General features: G+C 38.0%; 1 protein-coding gene across 1 annotated transcript in view; it reads right to left on the reverse strand.

Annotated features, from left to right (window-relative positions):
- Nucleotides 1-495: 495 nt before the first annotated feature.
- Nucleotides 496-26,777, reverse strand: part of LOC104589675 (Eukaryotic aspartyl protease family protein) — a 33,537-nt gene continuing 7,255 nt past the window's right edge. Inside the window, exons 4-10 of the mRNA XM_010248073.3 lie at nt 18,340-18,564; nt 4,880-5,042; nt 4,728-4,801; nt 2,740-2,830; nt 2,205-2,280; nt 872-943; nt 496-726 (exon numbers count right to left, since the gene is read on the reverse strand). Of these exons, the coding sequence (XP_010246375.1) occupies nt 578-726; nt 872-943; nt 2,205-2,280; nt 2,740-2,830; nt 4,728-4,801; nt 4,880-5,042; nt 18,340-18,564 (850 nt within the window). The 3' untranslated portion in view covers nt 496-577. The remainder of the gene's footprint in view (nt 727-871; nt 944-2,204; nt 2,281-2,739; nt 2,831-4,727; nt 4,802-4,879; nt 5,043-18,339; nt 18,565-26,777) is intronic.

Here is a 26,777-nt window from a genome sequence, read left to right on the forward strand (position 1 = left end):
TTGTGTATCAGACGCTAGTCGTATCAAAGAACAGAGTTTACGTGAAAGCACAAAACACTAAACAATTCAAGTAAACCCAAAAAAAGGGTAATTGTTTTGAATAGCCTTGGGCCATGCAGTATCGATGGATGATCATTGGTCTTCTCAGGACTTCCCAATTTCAGTATACTATTTTATCATGTTTAAGTTTATTCCGATGTACCCCAGTGACATATCCATGATATATCCAACCTTCTCTATGAATGAATTATCCAAGAATATTAGAGTTTTTTATCCAACTCAAACTCATATGAAGTAGTTGCAGGTGACCCTCAAATCTAGGATACATTTCCCTTGCTAAGTCTGAAGGCTTACACCTTCAAATCCCCAAATGAAACAATCTAAGGATCAGAAATATTTAAGTGGGAAAAACCACCTTTATGATGTGCATGAATTTTCTCATAGCTGTGATCCATGCTTGAAGATATATCATCATGACTGTTAGGGGATGTAAAATTGTGCCAAGCAGACAATTTCATTAAAACAATTATAATACAACAAAAATAATGGAAGATGCATGATCATATATTTCAACAAGTCAGTAAATTAAATTGTGCAGAATGGCAGTTAGTAACAATAACATCATAACCCTTCCAATATCCTGACTCTCTGCAGAAGAAAGATCATGTGCACCTATTAGATATACTGCTCCGGAATGTTCATCCTTAATTTTAACATTTGAAGAACCTGAAATCAAGTGCAACCCAATCAAGAAAAGCTATTTTTAGAATCCAAACAAGCATCCAGAAAACAAAATATTCTATTTCCTTTTTCCTTCATTAACTTAATAAAAGAACTAAGCCCTGAAATGCACAATTTACATGATACTTACAGTTGTACTCAGTCCACCCAATAGTCTGATTTTCAAGGTCATACAAAACTAGCTTGTTTGATAAAACTAAATCTGCAAGAAAAAACATGGGAATAAAGTGGCTGAATAAATAAATAAGTTAACTAAATTTCTTTTTCATTTTTCCCTGTTGAGTAGTTATGAGTTGAGTGTAAACTTTGGCTTTTTGTCATTAATCATAACCTAGGGCAGATTAGCCTTTCTTTTCTCTTTATATTACATTAGTATTTAACAGAGTGGAGCATGCCTCCCAAGACATTTTCTTCTCTTTCTCCTTTCCTTCTTCGATGTCACTCTATTTTCTTTGAATTCAATCACAATCTCTAAACCTATTCGGTATCGAGCAGTACCGAAGATTCCCAAGGCCTGATATACCTCTCAAGATAGTATTGACATCACTGGCTAAATGGATGACTGTCTGCAGCGGTATGGTTGACTGTCCATCCCATCTAAAAACCCCAAATCCTAGTAGAGGATGATTTTAGTGTAACTTCCATGCATGATTCAATCCTTTTTCAAGACATATTACAGTTACTTTTTATTTTATAGTGAAAAAATCAGAAAACCATAAATATGGTTTTTGTTGCCACAGCTACAAGGTTGATGATCTATGAATGGGACTTGTTTTATTTGATTCAAAACATATTTGTAGAGATAGGAAAAGTGGTCTAAGATCTAATTGGATGCCTGGAGAATATTTGGTGAAACCTTTTATAAGTATATATCGCCACCCAGCTCTATTTTTTACTGTTCATGTTTGAATTGTTATTGTAGACGACATAAGGTTTAAAATGTCAACAGTGGAAACACAGTCATCCAAATATAGGAAACATATTTGGAATGTCAGATCAGAAACATTGAATAGGAAATATTGTAAAATTATAGACATGGTAAAAACACTGAAATATGCAAAACCATAGACTGCTAGATTCATCTGACGAAACGTTCAGGATATTTTAATGTTTTGAAGATTCTTTTCCTGGTGTTCAAATGAATTTCTTCGAACAAAGGAGACAATTAATACAAACCATACTTTTTTATCAATAAAACAATACTCTGAATGTTACAAGCTTTAAGCAGCCAACTAACAGAACTTCTGGACGTACTCATAAAAATCCTCCTCCAGTTTTTAAATTTCTGTAATTTACAAATTCTGAAGTGATCGATGGGAATAAATTTGTTTCAATTTTTCTTCTAGTTTCACAAGGTCTTCACCTTTGTAAAATTCACTAATGGAATAAGAATGTTAATAAGCTGTTCAAGAAAATGCAGAACCTCAGAAGTATCAAGCTTTATGATTTTTTCTTCCACATACCTCCCAAAAGGGTCATGTCCTTTCCATCTTTTGACTGTGCCCCACTATTTTGCCAACCAATACACCATATATCTTCCTGTGAAGATGCCAAAGAATGCAAATAAAATAACTAAGTGAACCATGGTTACAAAGAACTTAACCAAACCGTGAAGATAGATCAAAAAGATGATTTTATAATTAACATTTTTGCAATCTGAAGACTTAAAACTCAATGTGCAGAACTTAAAGAATTAACCATTAAACCATATAGAGGAAAGGAATTGAAGACAAGGATGGCTTATGGCATATGCAATCTGAGGTGTTATTACTGGCAAGTTTATGCATCTTATCCCATTGCATGTCGAAAGGGATAATGACCACTAAAGTTTATTTCATTGCAAGCTCTTGCTTTAAGGTGGTTAATAGGGATAGGGTCAGATTTTGGAATGAAAGGTGATAGGAACTAGGAAGTGCATAAACCACAAACAAAAAAAATCCCCAAAATGAAAATCAAAAAAATATATATAAATAAATATTTATACTCCAGGTTACTTACACGAAGTTGGAACAGATAGTCATGAGGATAAACTACCAATGAAAGGGAGTTTTCAAAATGAAAAGTAACAACTGGAAATCCATCGTCCACACTGCAATTTTGATAAAGAGAAAATAGAATATTAGTAAGATGATTGTCTTCACTGCAATTTTGAGTAAGCTTTCTAATATTGTTGCAGAAAAGTTGGTATTTAATAGTAATAATCTGGGCAGGAATAGAAAAGACTGGCTCAGCAAAAACTATACATTACTTATGCTGAAAATTAGTGAAGAGCTACTACTGAAATCCAAAAACTTGTATAACTTTGCAAAGCTAACTTATGGTTAATACAATAAGATATTTCTGGAATCACATGGAAAAGCTGAGGGTGAAATATCCCAAAACATAATAAGAAGTTTCAACATCAAGTTCTTCAAAAAATAAAGTCCTTTTCCACAGTCCTGCACAGAAAGAAAGGGACACATTTCTAAAGAAAATAAGTGCTACATTTTACCTTTATTGTGTTTCTTTATTTATTTTCTTATCAGTGAAGAAAGTCCACCCAAGCGGCCAATCACATACTACACAAACAACAAACAACCCACTGGACCCAACTCCCCAGCCCAACAGAACACAAGACAGAAACCCCATGAAAAAGCCACCAAAAATGCATGAAGAGCCTCAATGGAACACTTATATTAACTAAAATGCTTAACTTAAAAGGACCTAGTAAAGACCAACCACACCTCCCCATTTGCTTCTACTTACATCTTGAATTTCTCCCCCTTCCCTAGAAGTTCTAGTCCATGCCCCTAGACCAACATCTACCGTAAAGTTTACTCATCACTACACTTGGGTCCTGCTTATTTTTCAGGGCCCTACATTCCCGGGCAAGTGCACTTATCCATGTTCCTTTTTGTTTTATTTAATCGGGTAAATGTACCTTGTGGGGGAATTTTTTACCATTTTAATTTTTTTTTTCATTTACCCTCTACTTGGGAAGCTCAACTTATCCAAATCTGAGAAGGGTACCACTAACCCGGGTATAAGTGGTACCTAGGAAAATCAATTTTTCCATGGGTCCCACATGTTTCTGAAATAAGAACATGGGTAAGTTGGTCAATGGGAACCACAATCCCATTGACCAACTCTCCCCCCCTTTCAAAATCCCAAAAACAAATGGAGCCTTGATCTGAATTTTTATATTCACATTCACCTTCCTTTGACTTGTCTGAAGCATTTTTGATCTTGATCCAAGACTACTTACCAGATGTGCTAAATCTTCAATTTTTATAGATCATGATTGGAAAGATTAAGATTATGGAATTTTGGTGTGCCAAAGTTTCTCATAATTGATTGATTTAAGGACAACGTCTAATGAAAGCTGATAAAACCAAAACCAGTCTCCCTTTACCCTCAATTTATTAATCATGAATAAGTTAGTCTGATTTGCAATGAAGACAGTACTCACCAAGTTGCAGGAGTTATGAGCAAAAGAATAGCATGAATTATTGTGGATTTTAAAATGTTAATCAAAATTAATTTCACGTTTCACATTGGTTCAGAATTCAATAGCTTCTTGTAGAGACCCAGTTATCACATCAATAAATGCATGAATTTTGTTAAGAGGAAAGAAGTGATGAACGATAGTATGTCTTTAGGTGTGGTCATTGAGGGTGGAGGAAAGATTGTAGAATGACTACAGTTTTAAGGGCTTGCTTAGTTGATAGATTCATAAGATCAGATCCTGATGTTAGCGACATTTACAAATGGGCTTCAATTGAACGGAACAGTTTGGTTTCGATAAAGTGAGAAAGTTAACCACAGGCTTCTTCCTTTACAAGGTGATCCTTTATGGTGTTCTCACTCTCTCTTTTCCATTTTAATAAAATTTTATCTTTGCTATTAAAAAAAGAAACAATGTTTGACCTATTTTGTAAAGCATTAAATATGAAACCTAACAATAGAATAATATAAATATAGAAATAGAATTGATTGAAATATCATACCTTTCTATGTAGTGGAAACAGGAAAATTGATCATCAACCATATGAAATGTCAGACCAGGCTGTTGAGAAGTTATCTGATAAAATAACAAACTAAATGTGTAAGAATTTTTCATAAATGTTCTAATTGAAAGAGTTCCAAGAACATTTCATACCTGAGTAATTAATGGGTTGTAAACCAGTTCTGGAAGATATGCCAAAGTTGTGCCACTATCAATTATTGTTCCCTTCCTGTCTCCGGTATCAAATACATCTGTTGGAAGTTGTAGAACAGCACCACCTACCTCAATTGCCTTTAAATTCACATTGTAATGTGGCCTAAGATAATGGAAAATCTATAAATACATTGATCTTAATAAACTAAGATCTATCCTGATTATAAAAGAAGGAAAGAAACTAAGGCCATGAAGAGAACATGCATGATGGTGCAGGAAGCAGAACAATTTGCATAATACTTTTCATTCTTAAGCAAGGGAATCAAGATATATTGAAGAAATCCGGTTTTAGTTATTTATAGCTTCCATTTTAGTTTGTAGTAATAATGTCATGGCAGTACTTGCCCTAATTGCCACTTTTATATTTACATCTCTTATTATGCAATTAGAGCATCCAGTCCATCTGAACCCAAATGGAACAACTTCAGTAGACATTCCAAAGGAAGGAGATCTCTCCGTAGAGAGAGGCTCTCAAGAATATCTTGAATATAAAAAACTTTGAAATGAAATGAAGGCCTCCAAACATTGACTGAGGGAAAGAGAAACGATGGGGGATTTCTCACTAGCTAGAAATTGGAGGAAGTTTCTAAGGACAAAGACAAAGATGTTTGTTTTGGAAGAAGTCGGGACAAGAAGAGTAACTGTCTTGAAGATCGTAGAATTAAGGAAAGCTTCTCTGATACTAGCCGGAAGAGCTGTTTCATCATTTCATGGTTTCCAAGAATACTGGAAGGAGCAAAAGATGCAGAACCTAGGAAGCAGTGGAAGCATTGTCACAATGAAGAAGGTAGAAAATATTACGCAAAAAGCAAAGAAAACAGAAAGGCCAATTCATAGGTATTTATTAGTATTATGGAGAAGGACTAACACAACATACCTACTTTCCAGAAGGAAGAGATGCCTCTGGTTGAATGCTGTTACCAAAGGCGGTACAGGAATACTCACAGACCAATTTAGTAATGCAAAACGATACAAAGAAGACCATAAGGGCAATGGAGGCAGCAATTAGTACTGATTCTACTGAGAAGGCAAGGTTGCAAGAGGAGTTCAAGAAGGATATTTAGTGTGTGTTAAGCATAATGGCACCGAAAGCTTGGATTAATGGCTCTAAAGAAATCTAACAAAATAGATTGATGATCTAGGTGCAAAAAGGGAGTCAAGGACTGTGGCAATTTGGTAGCAGAAATTAAAGGAGCTTTGAAGAGCTCAGGAGACTTAGAGATTGTTCCCTTCGAGACTAACAAGGCACTATTGATTCTCCTGAAGATTCCATTGGAGTTTGCTGCAACATCGGTGGAGACAAATCAGGGTTGGGTTACAACTCAACGATGGGGCTTGTCAAGAAATAAAAAGTCTCTGGAATCAACAATCTCTGTTGACCTAAGAATAGTGAGGCTTCAATTCCATCTCTGATCAGAAGAGGTTTTCATTAAGACTTTAAAGTTTTGAGGAGATTAAATGGCTTCCTTCGATGCCTCAGACCTTCAAGCAGCTCATATGAAATTGGTAGGAGCTAAAACAGAGATGATACCGCATATGATAGAGGTATTCTCCAATGGAATTTCCTTCAAAGTGTGGATTGCTTCCTCCATTAAAGCTCAATGGTGGAGGGAAGGGAGTGCAGGTGGAGAAGAACCTAATAGGGAAGGAAAAAGTACATGTGATGTGACATGAAAGGAGGAGTGGCGAGGAAAGTCAAGTAGCATTTAAAGTGTCACATGGATAGCAAGATTAAGGCAGGCGGCGCCACGGCGGTCAAACTGGTAGGGGTTGCATGGAGTCTTATTTCGAACAGACCCAAGTTAGTTCAGGGCCGGCTCAACAACCATTAGTTGGGCAAGAGAGCTTAAAAGATCCAAGGTCACGTGCCATTTAAGTGAGCATGTGACTTCTAAGAAGAGAGTAGGTGTGATAGACCAAAACTTAGGTCTTGAAGAAAACATTAAAAGACAATTTTGGGAAAACCTAGAAGGATTAATCCAAGAAATTCCAAATGAAAAGAATATTTTTATAGGAGGAGACTTAAATGGGCATGTAGGGAAAAGAAGTGTAAGATATGATACGGCGCATGAAGGATTTTGGTTTAGGAAGAGGAATGAATCAGGAAGTACAATACTAGATTTTGCAGTAGCTTATGATATGGAAATTTTAAACACCTTTTTCCAAAAACAAAAATTATGAACCCTTAATAACATTTAAAAGTGGGTCAAACATAAGTCAAATAGATTTTTTCCTTACGAGGAGAACAGAGCAAATGATGTGTAAAGATTGCAAAGTTATTCCAGGAGAAAGCTTAATAACACAGCATAGACTAGTGGTAGTAGAGCACATTAGGAAATAGAAAAGAAGTAGGGAAGAAAATGTGTTCAAGAATTAGGTGGAAAAACCTGAAGGAGGAAAAACTAGATCAATTTAGAAACAGATTGATAATAGAAGGAAATTGGAATTAATATGGAAAGATTAATGATACTTGGATTGAAATGGCAAACAATATAAAGAAAGTAGCAAAGGATTTCTCAAGAGAATATAAGTGGCTAGGTACTAAAGAAACTTGGTCGAATGAAGAGGTTTAAAATATAATTAGATTAAAACGAGCATGCTACTAAGAATGGAAAAATGCTAGAGATGTAGAAAACTGGAAAAATATAAAACCATAAGAAAGAAAGTTGAAAAGAAAGTGAATGAGTTAAATGTAAGGCTTATGATGAGCATTATTATAAATTAGGCACTAAAGAGAGAGAAAAAAGAATGTATAAACTAGCAAAGCTGAGAAAAAGATAAGGATTTAAACCACGTTAGGTACATTAAAGATGAAGATCAAAGAGTCCTAGAAAAAGATGAGAAAATCAAATAAAGATGGAAAAACTACTTTGAAAAATCATTAAATGAACAGAAAGGAGAGACTGCTAATGGAAGAGAATCTAGCAATACTAGTAGTGTTAAAAAACACATACCTTCATATTAGGCCTACTGAAGTAAAAGAGACATTAAATAAGATGGAGAAGGGAAAGGCATTATGACCTTATGGGATTCCATTATAAGTATGGAAAGGTATGGGAGAGGTAACAGTCCTTCACTTGCCATTTGAAAAAGATTTCTGCTGGAAGACACTCGCTCCAAACAAGAAGCAGAACTACCAAATAAAGTTCACTACATTGCACGACAAAAACAAGTGAAGGACTGTTTCTTCCTCCAAGTTGTATAAGTAACAGTAGCTTGCCAAATGTAAACCCCTAGACTTCAGGTGATCAGTAGTAAGGATGTTGTCATGTGCTACCAGCCAAGCAAAGGCTTCTGCCCTTGGGAGTACTGGGTTTCCCCACACACCTTTTATCTGATCTGCCTCCATACCTTCTCTTACTATTGCCTTGTAGAATGACTTCACTGAGAATCTTCCTTCTCTGCATTCTTTCCACCATAAGTCATGTTCTGTGGACCTAGAGATGCTGATGCCTTCTAACTTTTCCGGTAGCAAGATGCATTCTTCCACTTCTTGGTCAAGTAAAGGTCTTCTGAATTTCGGATTCCAAATCAACTGCTCCCCTCTCCACTCGTAACACTGGTCAATAGTGATTTGGTGTTCAGTCAGCACGTATAAATTTGGGCAGACATCACAAAGTTTCCCTATCCTGAGCCACTCATCTTCCCAAAATCTAACTCTGGAGCCATCTCCCACTTTGAACCTGACCAAACTCCTAAACTCCTGATTAAAACTCATGATTCCTTTCCAAACACTTACCCCATAAGAAATTCTTACATCCCTTAAACACTCACCGTGAACCTCTCATTCTTACACTCCTTCCACCACAGTTCATCCCTTGAAGAACTTGACACATTTGAATTTTCCAAGACTTCCAACAACCTAACACATTCCTCCACGGCTCCACCTCCCATTCCCGAAGAGGCTTCCTGAGTTTAGGGCTCTAAATCACCTTATCCCCCCTCATCTCATAGCATTGGATAATGGAAACATCATGGTCAACCAATCTATACAATCTTGGACATATCACATTCGACCTACCCACTCCACACTAGTAGTCATTCTCCCAGAATTTTATTCTAGCTTCATCCCCAACCATGAAACAAGTAAGATTTTTAAATTCTCGGTTAAACTTCATGATTCCTTTCCATACCCTCATCCCAAATGAAGTCGAGACTTCTCTTGATTCCCACCCAAATCCAACCACCACCGTCCTCCATAAAGATTCCCTCCCGTTCTCTAAGCCAAACCTCCACAACCATTTAACCAGCAATGCCCTATTGAAAGTTCTCAATCTTCTAATCCTCAAGCCCCCATTCTTCTTCGGCCTACAAACCAATTCCCTACTCACTAGATGAAACTTCTTAGACACCCCTAATCCTTCCCACAAGAAATCTCTTTGTGATCTTTCAATCTTCTCAGCCACTTCAGCTGGAATTTTTAGAAGAGAGATGTAGACATGTAGTGTGTCAACAAACTAGAAAGGGCACTCTTTCAATAATTCTGCCTCCCAATGACAAATATTAGCCTTCCACCCATCAAGTTTTTCTCCACTCTTTCAATGATTGGCTTCCAAATAGAAACTGCAGAGGCCTTAGCCCCAACCAGCAAACCCAAGTACTGAAAAAGGGAGCTCTCCAACCTAACATTCAAATACTGAAGCACAGCTCCCCGGAATTTCTCTGCAAACTCCCCCAACTCCAATAACGGTACTTTTTGCTAGGTAATCCTTTAAGTCTATCAACATCTCGAAATTGGCCAGAATAGCTCTCAGATTAAATACTTGGTCCACTGATGCATCCAAAAATATTAAGGTATCATCAGCATACCATAAATGAGAGATACAAGGACCTTCAACCCCTAGTTTGAAGCCCTCAATCAGCCTAATCTGCACTCACTTACCAAGCAACAAGTCAAGGGTTTCCATTACCAACACAACAGGCAGAGGAGAAATATGGTCTCCCTGCCTCAAACCCCTGGAGGCTTGAATAGATCTGAAGAGACTTCATTCATCAGAATTGAAAATGAGACACAGGACACACACGCACAAATCCAACTTCTCCACTTTTTTCCCAAGCCCCATCAATCTCTGGATCTCCTCCATAAAGCTCCACTCCACATGGTCATAAGCCTTCTCAATATCAATCTTACAAACCAGACTCGGCTTCCCAGACCTAATTCTTGAATCTATACATTTTTTTATAAGTAAAAGAAAAAAATTATTAGAGGGAAAATAAAAATAAAAAAGATTACAAATGATGCAGGTGTTAAGATAACATCCCACAAGTCCCCCTTTAAGACATCCAACCAAACTAAACAACAAACTTCAAAAGACAAGCTCAGAAGAAAAAAGATGGCACTTATACTCATATGCACAGAGTGGCATTGGAGCACAATTACTCTTAAACTCTCCAAACTCTTCACAGCTTCCGTCCTCGTCCCAATTTTCTCCTTCAAGAACATCTGCAATTCTCCTTGCATTTTCTTTTTTCCGCTTCCTTTCAAAGGCTTCAAATGCTTTCCTAACACGACTTTCCCCTCCCAAGAAGAATAAGCCTAGTGACTTACCAATTTCCACTTCTCTATCAACTAAGCTCTTCAAATTCACGCTTCCTCTCTTTTTCTTCTCCATCTCCACATTTGAGGACTCAATGCTCTTATTTTCATTCGAGCACACCAAACTCTCTTCCAAACCAAACTTTCTCAGACCCTTATCTTGGGAGATTTCTGGAAGAATCATGCTCCCGTCTTCCAAACCAAACTATACATTCACTTGCAACAAGAACACCATCCAAGATTTGTCTACCTTCAACAAATTCCATTAGAGTCTCTCCCACCACTTCATGAATCACCCCTCTCAACCTTCTCGATAAAACTTTTGCAACCAGCTTATAAGGGCTGCAAATCAAACTTATAGGACAGAAGTCCATAATGTCAAGAGCCCTATCCTTTTTAGGGTGAAGGTTATCTATTTACACTGATCATAGATGAATTGACTAAACATATTCAGGAGGAAGTTCCATGGTGCACATTGTTTGCTGATGACATTTTTTTTAATTGATGAAACTAATGAAGGATTTAATGCAAAATTAAGCTTGTGGACAAATGCCTTAGAAACAAGAGGTTTTAAAGTAAGTAGGACTAAAACAAAGTATATGACATGTACAATTAGTAACAATAGAAATGTAAATCAAGACACACTTAGGATTGGAGACCAAGAGATAACTCAATGTGACCATTTCCGGTACCTTGGTTCAAATCATTCAGTAATTCATAACAAGGGAGAGATTGAGGAGGATGTCACCCAAAGAATTAGAGCAGGATGGGCAAAATGGAGGGGTGCATCTGGAAAGAACAAGACCTGCATAGATGGAAGTAAGGAGATAGATAGGATGGGCAAAATGGAAGGATGAAGCTAAACCTAGGAGAGAGAAAGAGATTCAAAACCCAATCTTCAGCAAAAATCAAGGGATATGTAAGGAGATAGACAAGGATCTCCAAAGACCAAACATTAACACATTGAGCAGGGGCGAACAAAAGAGGTATGGAAGTAATTAGCAGTTTACTGATAACATGGCAACTTCACTTAAAGACTACCCAAAAGGTCTGGAATATTGCCTATAGAAAGTCGAATCTCCCCATGGAAGGCCACCAATGCAATCTTACCATTGTTCCTCCCTCATTTCAGGTACAATCTCTGTGGTGGTAATTGTATAAAATTTTGGGAGCACGTATGGTTGGGGACTTCCTCACTAAAGGATCAATTTCCTTCCTTATAAGCCTTAACAAGCTTTGAAAATGAGCCAATCTCCAAGTTTCTTGTCCCATCAACTTAAGTAATGGTGTTAGTTGGGATTTGGGCTTCCAAAGGGGTCTAAGAGATTCTGAACTTCAAAGTGTGGTTAATCTACTTCAAATTTTGGAAGGACTTTTCCTTGAACCATCTAAGCCAGATAACCGAATTTGGACTTGCACCTCTCCTGGTTTTTTCTCTTGTGCTTCCTTTTTCAAAGCCTTGTTACAACCCTCCATTAGCTCTCTGCCTTCTTTTTCCAGTGAAAAAGGTGTGCTGCAAGCCTATTCCTCCAAGGGTTGCAATCTTTTGTTGGGAAAGTTGTACATGGAAAGATTAACACATGTGATCTTCAAAGAAAATTACCAAATTGATGTTTATCCCCTCATTGGTGTGTATTATGTAAGGCTGATGGTGAGAGTTGCTATCACTTACTTATTTCTTCTCCTTTTATTACTTCTATTTTGAAATGGTGTCTCTCTTTTTTAGGTGCAGATGGAATCCTCTGATGGATGTACAAAGCATGTTTGCTCCAACTATAATTTGGACAATACGGGAGGAGAGGAATTCAAGACTATTTCTAGAAAAAGAAAGAGATAAGGAAGACTTAGTGGAGTTAATAATGATTAAATGGTGCATTGGCTGAAATCCTTGGAAGGTTTCTCATGAGTATTAACAAATGATATGTTTAGGAATTGGAAGGAAGCAGCGAGTTCTTCTACAAACAAGACTGTCTTCAATCATCAAAGGTCTCCACCGGAAAGAGGGTTCATCATACTAAATTTTGATGGTAGCAGCTTGGGAAAGCCAGTACCATTAGGAATCGGAGGTGTCTTTAGAGATGAGGAGGGTATAATCATTGCTTTATACTCAGGACCATCTGGGGAGGGAGATTCTCTTAGAGCAGAAGTGATGGCAGTGTTGGAAGGCATACAAAGGATGAAGTCACTGAACCTTCGTAAACTAATCAATTAATCATGTAGGGAGTTTAAAAACTGGTTGTGAACCGGATACAAAATGAGGAGATGAAGATGTGGATATATAGCAATGGAAGGAAGAAAATCAGGTGGCTAACTAGAGACATGGAATTAAATTACAGTTGGGTTAAGCAGAGTGCTAACCCTGTAGCTGATGCTTTAACTAAACAAGGGGTGGGGAGAGATTCTTTATTCTGGGGACAGTTGTAAGGGTGAGAATATATCATAGGGAGAGATAAGAGGGTTTATCTCTCATTGTTTGTTCTGTACTTCTAAACTGTTCTTATTATTAATAAAAAGCAGTTATTGATAAAAAAAAAAAAAAAAACAAAAAGAATAGCTTGAATATGCCTCACATTCAAGTATGGCAGTGCAAACACCAGTTGCAAAAGGAAAAAACAGATTGTTTATCAAAAAAAGAAAAATAGAAGATATTTCATCCCAAATCTCATATCCCGAGGATAAGGAACAAGAGGAGTGCAAGGATCTTTAAGGATAAGGAAATAAGTAAAGAGGAAATTATTGAATGCATTACATATAGAGCTACTTCATCATTGAAGACTTTGCAGCTTTTTGCTGTTTTTTCTGTGGATGAATGATATCATTAGAAAGTGGGCTGTGAAAGCAGGATCTTCCTCATGGAATATGAAGAATATTAGTAAGTGGACTAAGCTGTATAGGGGCTTTAAAGTTAAATCTTGATGCTAGCAGTATAGGAAACTAGGGCCATCTAGGTTCTAGAATAGGAGTTTTCAGGAATGAGGATGCAAATGCAGCCGCTATGTTTTCAGGCTCAATTGGGAATATGGATTCTATAAGAACTGAATTTGTGGAGGTTATATATGGAGTGCAAAAGGCTGTGGAATTGAAGGTGACTAAGTTAATTGTAAAGGGTGATTCAAAAGTTGTAATTAATTGGCTGTTGAGCGAGGGGAATGCAATTTGAACATACAGAAATCTGCCCAACAAATTCAAATTAGTCTTTTGAAAGAACAACAAGCAAAAAAAGAGCAAGGACCTTTTTGTGCCTGAGACACAAGGCACACAGCAAGACGCCTTTTCTGAAGCAAGGCACAAAAAATTTAAAAATTCAAAACATGTAAAATATTCAAAATAAATTAAAAATATTAAAATAGTATTAACTTAGAAGATGCGAACTCAAGTTTTAAGCTAAATGTCATAAAAATTCTATTGGCTCAAATTAAAATATATAAACATAATACATGAAATATATTCAAAGTAAAAACGTAAAATAAAATCAAATATGACATATAAAACATATTCAAACATGTGAAATAGTCGATCTCTTTATTTTTTTTCCAGTCACATTACTTTAAGGCTGTGTTTAGTTTGAAAGAAAAGGTAGGGAAAGAAAGGGAAAGGTAGGGAAACCTGGCACAAGTTTCCCTACCTTTTCTTTTAAACCAAACACAGCCTAAATAGCTAATGTATTCTTCATTCTACAAGCCAACTTTGTACCAAGCCCCTTGAGGTAACCCCAAAGAAGCACATCTTAGGATCTTAAATTCTTAACCTATAGATTAAATATTGGTTTTGTAATTGTAATTATAGTTTTTATCTTTTGAAATTTTATTGTATTAAAAAGATGAATGAACCATATTAGCATTAAATGGGGTTCTTTTAGTACAATAAATTTTTCAAAGATAAGAAACTATAATTACAATTACAAAACCAATATTTTGTGTATGGGCTAAGAATTTAAGATCCTAACATAAGCTTCTTTGGGGTTGCCACTGATAAAAATATGGCAAAAGGTGCACAATTACAGAGGTGCACATCTGGTCTGAGGCACAAGGTGCATCAGGCACATGCCTTTTAAAAGGAGCTGCACCTAATCCTAGGCAAAGCATATGCCTCGAAATGTGCCTCGCCCGTGCGCTTAGGTGCACCTTTTAAATCACTGATTCAAATGGTTATGAGTTATCAAGGAATTTCCAAATCAAAGTATAGTGGGTTACTAAATCTGTCAAGGGTTTGGCTGAACTGTTAGCCAGGGGGTCAATAGAAACCAAACATTTTGGGTTGTATTGTAATACATTGTTATTAGGGCACGACAATGGGGGCTATGATCCTTTTTGTATTCATAAAACTGTATATTGTTGTACTTTTAATTTAGTTTAATAATTTTTTGTTGTGGCTGATTGTTGTAAGGCTTATTTAATTGTTACTTTATAGTTGTTGTTAGTAGGCTAACTTCTTAAGATACTGTCAGTTAGTTACTTGTCTTTTTTTCTTATTAGTTTGGTTCTAGGGTGTGCCGCCAGAGGCATACTTGTAATTTCTATTCTCTTTTATTAAGTTAATATAAATAGAAAACTGGCGGCTGCCAGAAGTATCTTTTTTTCCTCTCAATCGTATCTCCTTTTTTTCTTCTCTTTCTCTCTTTCTCTTTCTCTCCCACTCTCCATGAATCATTCATAAAACTGTATATTGTTGTACTTTTAATTTAGTTTAATAATTTTTTGTTGTTGCTGATTGTTGTAAGGCTTATTTAATTGTTACTTTATAGTTGCTGTTAGTAGGCTGACTTCTTAAGATACTGTCAGTTAGTTACTTGTCTTTTTTTCTTATTAGTTTGGTTCTAGGGTGTGCCGCCAAGGGCATATTTGTAATTTCTATTCTCTTTTATTAAGTAGATAAAAATAGAAAACTGGCGGCTGCCAAAAGTATCTTTTTTTCCTCTCAATCGTATCTCCTTTTTTTCTTCTCTCTCTCTCTCTCTCTCTTTCTCTCCCACTCTCCATGAATCATTACATGGTATCAGAGCAGGTTTTCTAGGTTGTAAAAGACCTACGATCCCTACTGTTTTGAGAAAGGTTCCCTTCTTAAAAATCTTGGACGTGGAAGACAGGGAAACCCTAGTAGGTTACTGGAGGAAACCCTAGCAGATTTCTGGTGGAAACCCTAGTAGGTTACTGGCGGAAACCCTAGCAGTTTCTGGCGGCACTTCCTGTGTTTTTTTCCTTGGTCGTAATACCAAGGAAACCCTAGTAGGAGAAGGGCGATGCTGATACAGACTCCCTGCTTTGAGTTTGAGCCATTCTTCCCTGCTTCTCCTCAGGGGGAGAGTAGTAGTGTGGAAGAGGAGAAGCAAGTCTAGGTATCTCTTCCTTCTATTCCGGACCTTACTCCCTTCCGTGTCTTCCAACGTACACGTCGTAGAGATCAGCGGTGTGATAGAGATATGGAGCAGCCAAACACTGAGCAACCGACACCATTAGACTCCCAGGAGGTAAGTCCACTCCCTAACCCTACTCCTACTGTGGATGACCTTGACATTCCTATTGCCCAACGAAAGGGAGTCAGGTCATGCACTACCAAACATCCCATTACCCATTTTGTCTCCTATGGTCACATTTCCCCCTCATACTGAGCCTTCTTATCTGCAGTTGATTGCATCCCTATTCCCAAAAATGTTGCAAAAGCCTTAAAATGCCCTGAATGGATAGATGCCATGAAGGAGGAGATTAATGCTCTTCACAAAAATCAAACTTGGGAATTGGTGGATCTTCCAAAGGGGAAAGACCCCGTGGGGTGTAAATGGATGTTCACGTTCAAACACAAAGCAAACGGAACAGTTGAAAGGTACAAAGCAAGATTATTAGCCAAAGGGTACACCCAAGTATACGGGGTTGATTATGATGAGACTTTTGCTCCAGTAGCTAAGATGAACTCAATTAGGGTTCTCCTGTCCTTAGCTGCTGATCTTGACTGGGAATTGCATCAACTGGACATAAAGAATGCTTTTCTGAATGGTGACTTAGAGGAGGAAGTATACATGGTTCAACCCCCTGGATTTTATGCCAAGGGAAGTGAAAATAAGGTGTGCAAGCTGCGAAAGTCACTTTATGGCTTAAAACAGTCTCCCAGAGCCTGATTCAGTAAGTTTCACATGGTAGTTCAACAGATGGGTTTCAAACAATGTCAGTCTGATCATACACTTTTTGTGAAGAGATGTCAGGAACAGGTTGTTGTATTGATAGTGTATGTGGATGATATCATCATTACAGGAAGTTAGAGCTCAAAGATACAGAACTTGAAATAATTCCTTGCATCTAAATTTGAAGTGAAAGATCTAGGTCCCCTGAAGTATTTCCTTGGGATTGAAGTTGCCCGCTCAGAAAAGGGTATCTATATCTCTCAAAGGAAATACACCATTGATCTATTACAGGATATAGGCAAATTAGGTGCAAGGTCGGCAGATACTCCCATGGATATTGACCACAAGTTAGGTGACTATGTTGGTGAACCTCTGAAAGATGTGAAACAATTCCAAAGGTTAGTGGGAAAGCTGGTTTATTTGTCCATGACCCGTCCAGATATTGCCTATTCCGTTGGGGTCCTAAGCTAGTTCATGCACTCTCCTAAGAAACCACACATGGAGGCAGCAGAGAGAGTTCTTAGATACTTGAAGAAATATCCCAGGACAGGCCTACTATTCAGTAAACACAATCACCTAAAGGTGGAAGTCTTTACAGATGCTGATTGGGCAGGGGCTGTGGATGACAAAATCCACAAGTGGGTATTGCACATTTGTGGGAGGAAATCTAGTGACCTGGAAAAGAAAGAAACAAAGTGTGGTAGCAAGGTCAAGCGTTGAAGCTGAATATAGAGTTATGGCACATGGGGTGGCTGAAGTCCTTTGGCTAAAGAATCTTCTAGGGGAGCTTGGAGTTGTTGTTCATAGTCCTATGTCCCTTTACTATAACAACAAGGCTGCAATAAACATCACCAGCAACCCTGTCCTACATGAGAGGACCAAGCACATTAAGGTGGACAAACACTTCATAAGGGAAAAAATGGAAAAAAGGGAGATTTGCATCCCTTATGTCAACTTCAAAGAACAACTTGCTGATGTCCTCACAAAGGGGCTTCCATACTCGCGGCACAATGAATTATGTGACAAGTTGGGCATGATAGACATATTCAGCCCAACTTGAGGGGGAGTGTTGTAAGGCTTATTTAATTGTTACTTTATAGTTGTTGTTAGTAGGTTGACTCCTTAAGATACTATCAGTTAGTTACTTGTCTTTTTTTCTTATTAGTTTGGTTCTAGGGTGTGCCGCCAGGGGCATACTTGTAATTTCTATTCTCTTTTATTAAGTTAATATAAATAGAAAACTGGCGGCTGCCAGAAGTATCTTTTTTTCCTCTCAATCGTATCTCCTTTTTTTCTTCTCTCTCTCTCTCTCTTTCTCCCCCACTCTCCATGAATCATTACACTGATAAAAAAACATTTCCTTCCAAATTTTACTAATTTCAAGGGATATCATGCCATTAATGATAACAGACCACATTCCTTTGGTAAAACTTGAATAAAATCAGTCTAAAATAATAAGGAGATTCTACACCAAAGTTTAAAGTATTGATACGCACAAACAGGCATATCGGGTGTTTTGATACTTCACAACTTTTTTTTTGTTTTTTTTCTCAAAAATGTTTCAGGGGGTCGGTTTTATGCTTGCCTACCCCTGAAAGTGTCCAAATCCCAAAACACCCCTTATTTGGGGTTTCAAGAAGCTACTGATACGATACGATAGGGTGTACCATATCGAAATTTTGAACCTTGGTCTACACAACAACAATAATAATAATAATAATAAACTTCTATACAAATTAAATCACTTACTGATTTGGTACTAATGGAGTAGTCTTAACTTTTGGCTGCACCACATGCCCAATTGCAAAGATTCCACCTCCATTCACATTATCTAAGCAGTGGGAAAACATCTTTTTCACTTTTCCTGTCGAAGCCAGCTGAGAAATCATGGATGCATTTGATTGCCCAAAACCAAGTATTCCATCAAGTGCTGCACTAGATGAACCTAGATCTCCAGATTGTTTAGCACCACACCTGTCCCAATAATATAGAAAAGATTTAGGAAGCCATGTACAAAGAGAACCTTATGCTATCAAAAAAAAAGGACCAGTTCTACAAAAGAACTACAATTCAAACCAAGACAGAATGTGGCCCCCAAAAGTACATAAATCAGAACAGCAAATCACAAATAGCAAAAAAAATTAGAAGTTGTAAATCACACCTGCAATAATCTGAATTAAAAGAAAAAGAACAGGAGAAAAGGAGAATGAAAAGAGAGAAGTGATAGAGGGAAGAAGAGAAAGTAGTTCAAAACTTCTCTTCAGCCCCCAATGATCTCTTTTATTTATTTTTTTTTTGTTGTAAAAAATAAGGACAATTACATGAGTGCCCTTAATAGAAGATATGGCTGAATCTTCACTTGCCATTGTTATGTCTCACCAAAGAGCATAAACATCACTAAATACAATAACCTATCAAAAAAAAAAAAAAAAAAACTTCGCTAAATAGAGTAGAAACACCAATCACACCAAACACCCAACCAGACAATAAAGAGAATTAAAATGCTTAACAAAGAAGTAGCTGCATAAAAAAGAAAACCCTTGTCAGACCAGCCAAGCAGGTCTGCCAACAACAAATAGCCTCCAAAAGCAACCAAAGATACACATGCATGCATCCAGCTTCTGCACCTCTCACTAAAACCCATTATCCTCTGAATCTCCTCGAAAAAATCCCACTCCACATGTCCGTAAGCCTTTTCGATGTCAATCTTGCATACCAACCCTGCCCTCCCTCTTCTAATTCTTGAATCAACACCCCATCCAAGATCTGCCTTCTACAAAAGCCATTTGGGATTCCCCCACCACCTCATGTATCACACTTCTTAACCTTTTTGACAACTGTTGGAAAGGGATGATGAGGATTATTCCTTGTGGAATCTGAGTCAGAATCTTTCCTGTTTTTTTTAGTTATTTATTTCCTTATTTAGGCTGTGATTATTTTCCTTTTTTTAGGCTGTGATTTAGTTTCCTTTTTTTCTTTAGGCTAAATTAGTGGGTTAGTTTCCTAGAATAGCTCCTAGATTGATTCTTAGAAGTTTTGTACAGATCTTCTCAATGAAATTTGAACAGAGATATTCAAACATTTGTTTATGTTTTCATGGTATCAGAGCCTGCGACAATGTCTGGAACAAGCCATTCTTCATCAAAAGTGGACTCGACAGCAGTAGATTCAACCATGAATGCATCGAGATCCCTAGGAACCTCCTTCACCACCTCTGACATAAGCCATTCTCTGCAAATTACCCAACACAAATTAAATGGGTCCAACTTTCGTGAATGGTTTCAATCCGTTTTATTAGTGATTCGAGGAAAAGGAAAAGTGGATTACCTTACTGGTGAAATCCCTCCTCCAGCGAGCAGTGATGCAAGTTACAAGACATGGGAAGCTGAAAATTCCATTGTCATGGCGTGGTTAATCAATTCCATGGAGCCGCAAATAGGACGCACGTATCTGTTTTACAAGAATGCTCACGAAATATGGAAGGTTGTTCAGGAGATGTACTCAGATCTTGGAAACACGTCTCAGTATTTTGAAATTCGTTCTCTCCTGCGGAACATAAGGCAGGGATCAATGTCAGTAACAGAGTACTACAATAGGCTGATTGATCTATGGCAAGAATGGATTTGTTTTATACAATTCCATGGAAGTGTACTGATGATGGAGTACTGTACAATCAAGTCCTTGAGAAAGATCGAGTACTTGATTTTCTTCAAGGACTCAATAAAGACCTGGATGAAGTACGAGGTCATATTATTGGAATCAAACCCCTTGCTTCACTTCATGAGGTGTTCTTTGAGGTTCGACGAGAAGAAAGCAGGAGGAAAGTCATGCTGAACCCATCCTCACACGGAATCCTAGAGGAACAATCTCAAGGATCTGCACTTGCATCTACTCGGTCTCAACCACAGAAGAAAAAAGAAAACCACCAGTGGTGTGAACACTGCAAAAAGCCGTATCACACAAAGGAGACTTGCTGGGACATTCTTGGAAAACCTCCAGATTGGAAACCACGGAATTAGAGGAAAGGCAACCCTTCAGCTCATGTAGCCGAATCTGCTGAGACAAAGAAGCCTAACACAGCAGCTTTCACACCGGAACAAATGGAGATTTTAAGGTCTCTTCTTCACCAGCAACAAATTTCTGAGGCATCAAGTTCTACACCTACAGCAGCAATTGCACAACGAGGTAACATCTCATCATCTCTATTATCACGAAAAGATTATCTCAATGACTGGATTGTTGACACCGGTGCATCAGATCATATGACAGGACATCATACAGCTTTTTTGAATACAATAAAAGTCTCAGTGGCAAATGGGAATACAATAATTGTGGCTGGAGTTGGAGATGTTTTTTACCAAGGACTTTATTTGAAATCTGTTCTTCATGTTCCGAGTTTAAGATATAATCTCCTTTCTGTTAGTAAGTTAACTAAGGATCAAAATTGCAAAGTAACATTTCTTTGTGATCGTTGTATTTTTCAAGATCGGTCTTCGGGGAAGATGATTGGCAATGCTGAAGAACGACATGATCTCTACTATCTCACTGATTCTTCTCCAAGGCCAAAACCACATCTATCTCTTTCTGCGTCTAGTTCGTTGAATTCAGATGTAATTCTATGGCACAAACGCTTAGGACATCCTGGTTTTCAATATTTGAAACATTTGTATCCAAACTTATTTCTCAATAAAGATCCTTCTTCTTTCCTTCATGAGTCATGTATTCTTGCGAAACAGTCCAGAAAAAATTATCCTATTAACAATTACAAACCTTCCAAACCGTTCCATCTTGTTCACAGTGATATTTGGGGAGCATCACGGGTTGTGGATTTAACAGGCAAGAGATGGTTCATCACCTTCATAGATGACCATACTCGTGCTTGCTGGGTCTATCTCTTGAAGAACAAATCTGATGTCGGGTATGTGTTTCAACAGTTCCATAAAATGATAAAGAATGTGTTCCAATGCAACATTCACATACTCCGCATAGATAATGGAGAGTACTTTGCACAGATTCTTGGAGATTACCTCATTCAGAATGGCATATTTCATCAAAGCTCATTTACATCTACCCCACAACAAAATGGGGTTGCAGAACGAAAAAATCGTCATTTGTTGGAGGTAGCTCGATCACTCATGTTTTCTAGTGCTGTTCCACATCATTTTTTGGGAGAATCTGTATTAACTGCTGCCTATTTAATCAATAGACTTCCATCAAAACCCCTCAAATTTCGTACACCAATCAGTTGTCTCCAAAAAGAATTCCCTCATATTCGTTTACTCAACTCTCTCCCACCAAAAATATTCGGGTGTTCTGTGTTTGTTCATAATACCAGTCCTACTCGGGGAAAACTTGATCCAAAGGCCATCAAATGTACCTTCATAGGATACTCTCCCACTAAAAAAGGATATAAATGTTACAATCCTATCACAAAAAAATTCTATGTATCCTAAGATGTTACATTCCTAGAAGATCAATCCTTCTATTCCCATGATTCTCTTCAGGGGGAGAACTTAATTGAAGATAATCATTGGGACCCTTCGATATCTCTTCCTGTGTCTTTGCCCCAGTCTCCATCAGTGTCCACTTTACCATCCTATGAGTCTGCACCATTACCCCTACCAGATACAACCACAGGTCTCGGTCAAGGGGGAGAATCAGTCCAACAACAAAGTGAACTACTTGTTTACTCAAGGAGGCCCCGTGTTATCAGCAAAACCAATCATCAGAACCTATGGCAGATTCGCCACAAGATTCACAAAGAGGTGTTGTTACAATTGATGATCTGGATGTTCCCATTGCTATAAGAAAGGGGGTAAGATCTTGTACTCAACATCCGATTTCAAATCATTTGTCATATTGCCGTTTATCTAACACTCACAGGGCATTTGTATCTCAACTTGATAATGTAACAATTCCTGCAAATATATATGATGCCTTGAGAGATTCAAAATGGAAGGCTGCTATTTTGGAAGAGATGAAGGCACTAAATGACAATAATACATGGGAAGTTGTAAACATGCCTGAAGGGAAGAAGTTAGTGGGCTGTAAGTGGATTTTTACGGTGAAAGTAGGCTTGGAAGGGAAAATAGAGAGATACAAGGCGCGTTTGGTTGCTCAAGGGTAAACGCAAAAATACGGGCTTGACTACGAAGAAACTTTTGCACCAGTTGCAAAATTGAACTCTATACGGGTTCTCTTGTCTATGGCAGCCAACTTGGATTGGGAATTGCACCAAATGGATGTTTCAAATGCTTTCCTGAATGGAACTCTTGATGAAGAAGTCTACATGAAGCTGCCTCCTGGCTTCGAAGACAAAGAAAAACCAGGATCAGTGTGTAAATTGAAGAAGTCTCTGTATGGGTTAAAACAATCTCCTAGGGCATGGTTCACTCGATTCAGCACAGCTATGAAAAGATTTGGATACACACAAGGACAGGCATATCACATCCTATTCATAAAACAGTCAAGGGATGGAAAAAAATCAATCTTGATTGTGTATGTTGATGATATGGTAATCACGGGTGATGACAATGATGAGATTACGAATCTCAAGGGCCTACTACAATCTGCGTTCAAAGTTAAGGATCTTGGAAAACTTCAGTATTTCCTTGGGATGGAAATTGCTAGAAGCAAAACTGGTATTTTCATTTCTCAAAGAAAATACATCCTAAATTTGTTGAAGGAAACCGGGAAGCTTGGTTGTCGTCCAGCTAGCACTTCACTGGAGAAGAATTGAAAGCATAAGATCTCTGAGAATGATCCTCCAGCTAACAAAGAGAGATATCAACATCTTGTGGGAAAACTAATCTATCTATCACTTACTAGGCCCGATATTGCCTATAGTGTTAGCATAGTTAGTCAGTTTATGCATGCTCCAACCGAGAGACATCAATGTGTTGTTGATCAAATCCTTAGATATTTGAAAGGAACTCCTGGAAAGGGTATATTGTTCAAGAAAAGTGATAACCGGTTAGTTGAGGGATTTGCAGATGCTGATTGGGCTGGTTCGGTTGAAGACAGTAAGTCTACTACAGGATATTGTACAAAGGTTTGGGGGAATGTTGTTACATGGCGAAGTAAGAAGCAAACTGTTGTGTCCAGAAGTAGTGCAGAAGCAGAATACAAGGCAATTGCACAAGGGATTTGTGAGTTAATATGGCTTGAACGACTACTATCATACTTAAATGTTCCACTTGATAGTCCAATGAAACTGTATAGTGACAGTAAGTCAACAATAGCAATTGTACACAACCCTATTCTCAACATGATCGAATGAAGCATGTTCGCATTGACAGAAATTTCATCAAATCAGAGATCGAAAGTGGAAAAATTTGTCTATCCTATGTGCCATCTGGATCACAGGAAACAGATATCCTCACTAAACCATTACTTAGGATCGGGTTTGAGACAAATGTATCCAAAATGGGAATGATTGATATACATTCACCAGCTTGACGGGGAGTGTTGGAAAGGGATGACGAGGATTATTCCTTGTGGAATCCGAGTCAGAATCTTTCCTGTTTTTTTTAGTTATTTATTTTCTTATTTAGGCTGTGATTATTTTCCTTTTTTTAGGCTGTGATTTAGTTTCCTTTTTTTCTTTAGGCTAAATTAGTGGGTTAGTTTCCTAGAATAGCTCCTAGATTGATTCTTAGAAGTTGTATATATTTGTACAGATCTTCTCAATGAAATTTGAACAGAGATCTTCAAACATTTGTTTCTGCTTTCAACAACACCTTTGCTAACAACTTATATGAGTTACTAATCAAGCTGATAGGTTTGATCTAAAGTGTCTGATTTCATTTCTATAGCTCCAAACAGCTTTACTACCCCCTTCACTTGCCAACTGATAACCACTTTGGAATTGCCTTCAATAATCATTCTTTCAACTCCCATCTCCTTAGCCTTTTGCACTCTATACACTGCTGCCATAAGTTCAAACTTAACTGGATCTCCTTCACCTACTGGACCTGAATATATAGCAAGTAAACCCCCCATGCTCATCCCTTATTACTACCCTATTCCAGATGACCCTGGATTACCCAAACTACTTCCATCAAATCTCAGCTTCGACCACCCCCTATCTAGCAATGTCTAGTCCCTCTTTAATTTTGGCTTTTTAGATGATGACCCTGCAACTACCCCCCAATTTCTAAAGACATCATCCATTGTGAAGTCTGAGAACAAGTTCATTATCATCACCCAATCTTCTACCATCACTATAATGCTTTCAACTATTGCCTCCTTACTTCTTTCTTTTTACCCTCAAAGATTCTTCATTCTTGGATTGCTTTCCTCCCACAAGATCCAAATAACAATAACTTCTATGTTGGACCTCCTAATCGCCTCTGATTGGAAGAATTGTTTTAAGTGCTGGTTCCCGCTGAACCTTGCTGCTAATGGTGCATCAGCAAAACTGCTGATCACTGCTGCTCCAGTGACATCGATGCTACCAGAGGGAGGGTGTGATGGGAGGGGACCGGTGTCTACCATGCTGCTGTTGTTGCCTTGTCCTTTCTCGGAGCGAACTAAATCTTCAAAAAACATTCTGAGTTTGTAGCAGTCCATTAGGCCGTGTGCTGTGGATTGGTGGAAGTCACAAAAGATGAGTCCTCTCTTCTCTTCTCTTCTTCTGTGGTTGGGCAATGGGGCTGGGGTTGGTTGATTTTACCATCATCTATGCCTCCTCATAGTGAGGACTTCCTTTCTTGCATAAGGGAATGGGAGAGGGATTCTAAAATCCGGCCTTGTAGGCGAACCTTGCGGTGATCTTCCAGTTCCTCTGCCTTGTCCTCCTCTGGAAAATCTCCCTCTTCAGGAATCTACTGCATATGCCTCCCTTCTTTTCTCATTCTTCTTATCTTCTCTTTTCTTCCTCTCTTCTTTCTTCTGTTCATTTTCTTTGCTTTCTTTGTTTTCTTGCAGAAACTGCACCAGAGCACTGGCCAACTGTGAACAACACCAGCCATCTTGGTATCAGAGCAAGGTTTAAGGCCTGCTAGGGTTCTCATGTAGTCTTGTCCAAGCCAACTACATGAGGATAAACTAGGGCTGGATTTTTCAGTCAGATTTTCCTCATTCTTGGAGGTTTGTTGGAGGAATTTGTGCTGCCCAAGATCTGCAATCTTGGAGATCACCAATAACCAGGAAGGACCAGAGTTCTTTGGATCGGATTAAGGTTTAGCAGTTAAACCTTCAATTGGTGCCAGCGCCTAGGGTTTTCTGAGTAGAAACCAATTCTTTTTCTGAGATTGACAGCTTGAAGAAGGAGATTGGGCTCTTCTGGAAGGAGCAGCTGAATCTTTTCTATTATCTCTAGGGCTAGTTCTAGGTTTTCTACTGAGAACAGATCAGTTCTAGGGTTCTAGGTATTTCAGAACTGTTTTTTTCTTCTTTTTTTTTTGTGCTGGATTGCTATACAGGCTCTATTTCAGCGAAGATCAAGGAAAATACCTCATACAAATCCCCATTAAAACATAGACCATCAACCTGTTAACTGACCAGAAACACAAACCCCTCCTCACAGCCAAGATTTCAGTCTTCATTCATCTGAGTGTGTCATCCTGAGTTGACTCGTCCTCAACCCATACCCTGTCTTCCTTCCCGACAAACTTTTTGGTTCAATTCCTCTTCCTTTCTTCTCCTTTCAAAATCCTCGAAAGCCCTTCTAGCAAACTCCTCACCACCCCTGCTGGCAATCAACTTAAGGCATATCAAAGGAGAACCAAAGCTGCTCCCATGCTCATTTGGCATCATTATGAATATGTGGAGCCCACATGAGAGCTAGGTTAGCAGTGGATCAACTTGGGAAGACCCTAGAGTCTTCAATCCACCTTAAGATGCTCTTTGTGTGGATGAGTTTGCTGCTGAACAGGACTAATTTGGTTTTCTTACATTTCTGGACAGCAAGGGTATTTTTGAAATTTTGCATATTTAGGGGTTATGTTTGGGAACAGATCTTAGTCTAGTAACTTCCCTTCATTTGGATTTATGTTTGTAATTGTTTGGGGCAGGTTTAATCTAGCCTAGCTTCTGGGGCAAGTTTCTCCCTTTGAAAGCTTCTTTTTATTAACCTTGTATGGCTCATTTTGAAGACAGTTTTTTTTTCTTTTTGAAGAATAAAAATAAAATTTCATTAAAAATGAAAAGAAAGATAAAGTACAGCAGGAGGTGATAAGATATCA

Source organism: Nelumbo nucifera, chromosome 3 (genome assembly GCF_055504915.1).
Source record: "Nelumbo nucifera cultivar China Antique chromosome 3, China Antique-T2T, whole genome shotgun sequence".
NCBI classification, from domain to species: Eukaryota; Viridiplantae; Streptophyta; class Magnoliopsida; order Proteales; family Nelumbonaceae; genus Nelumbo; species Nelumbo nucifera.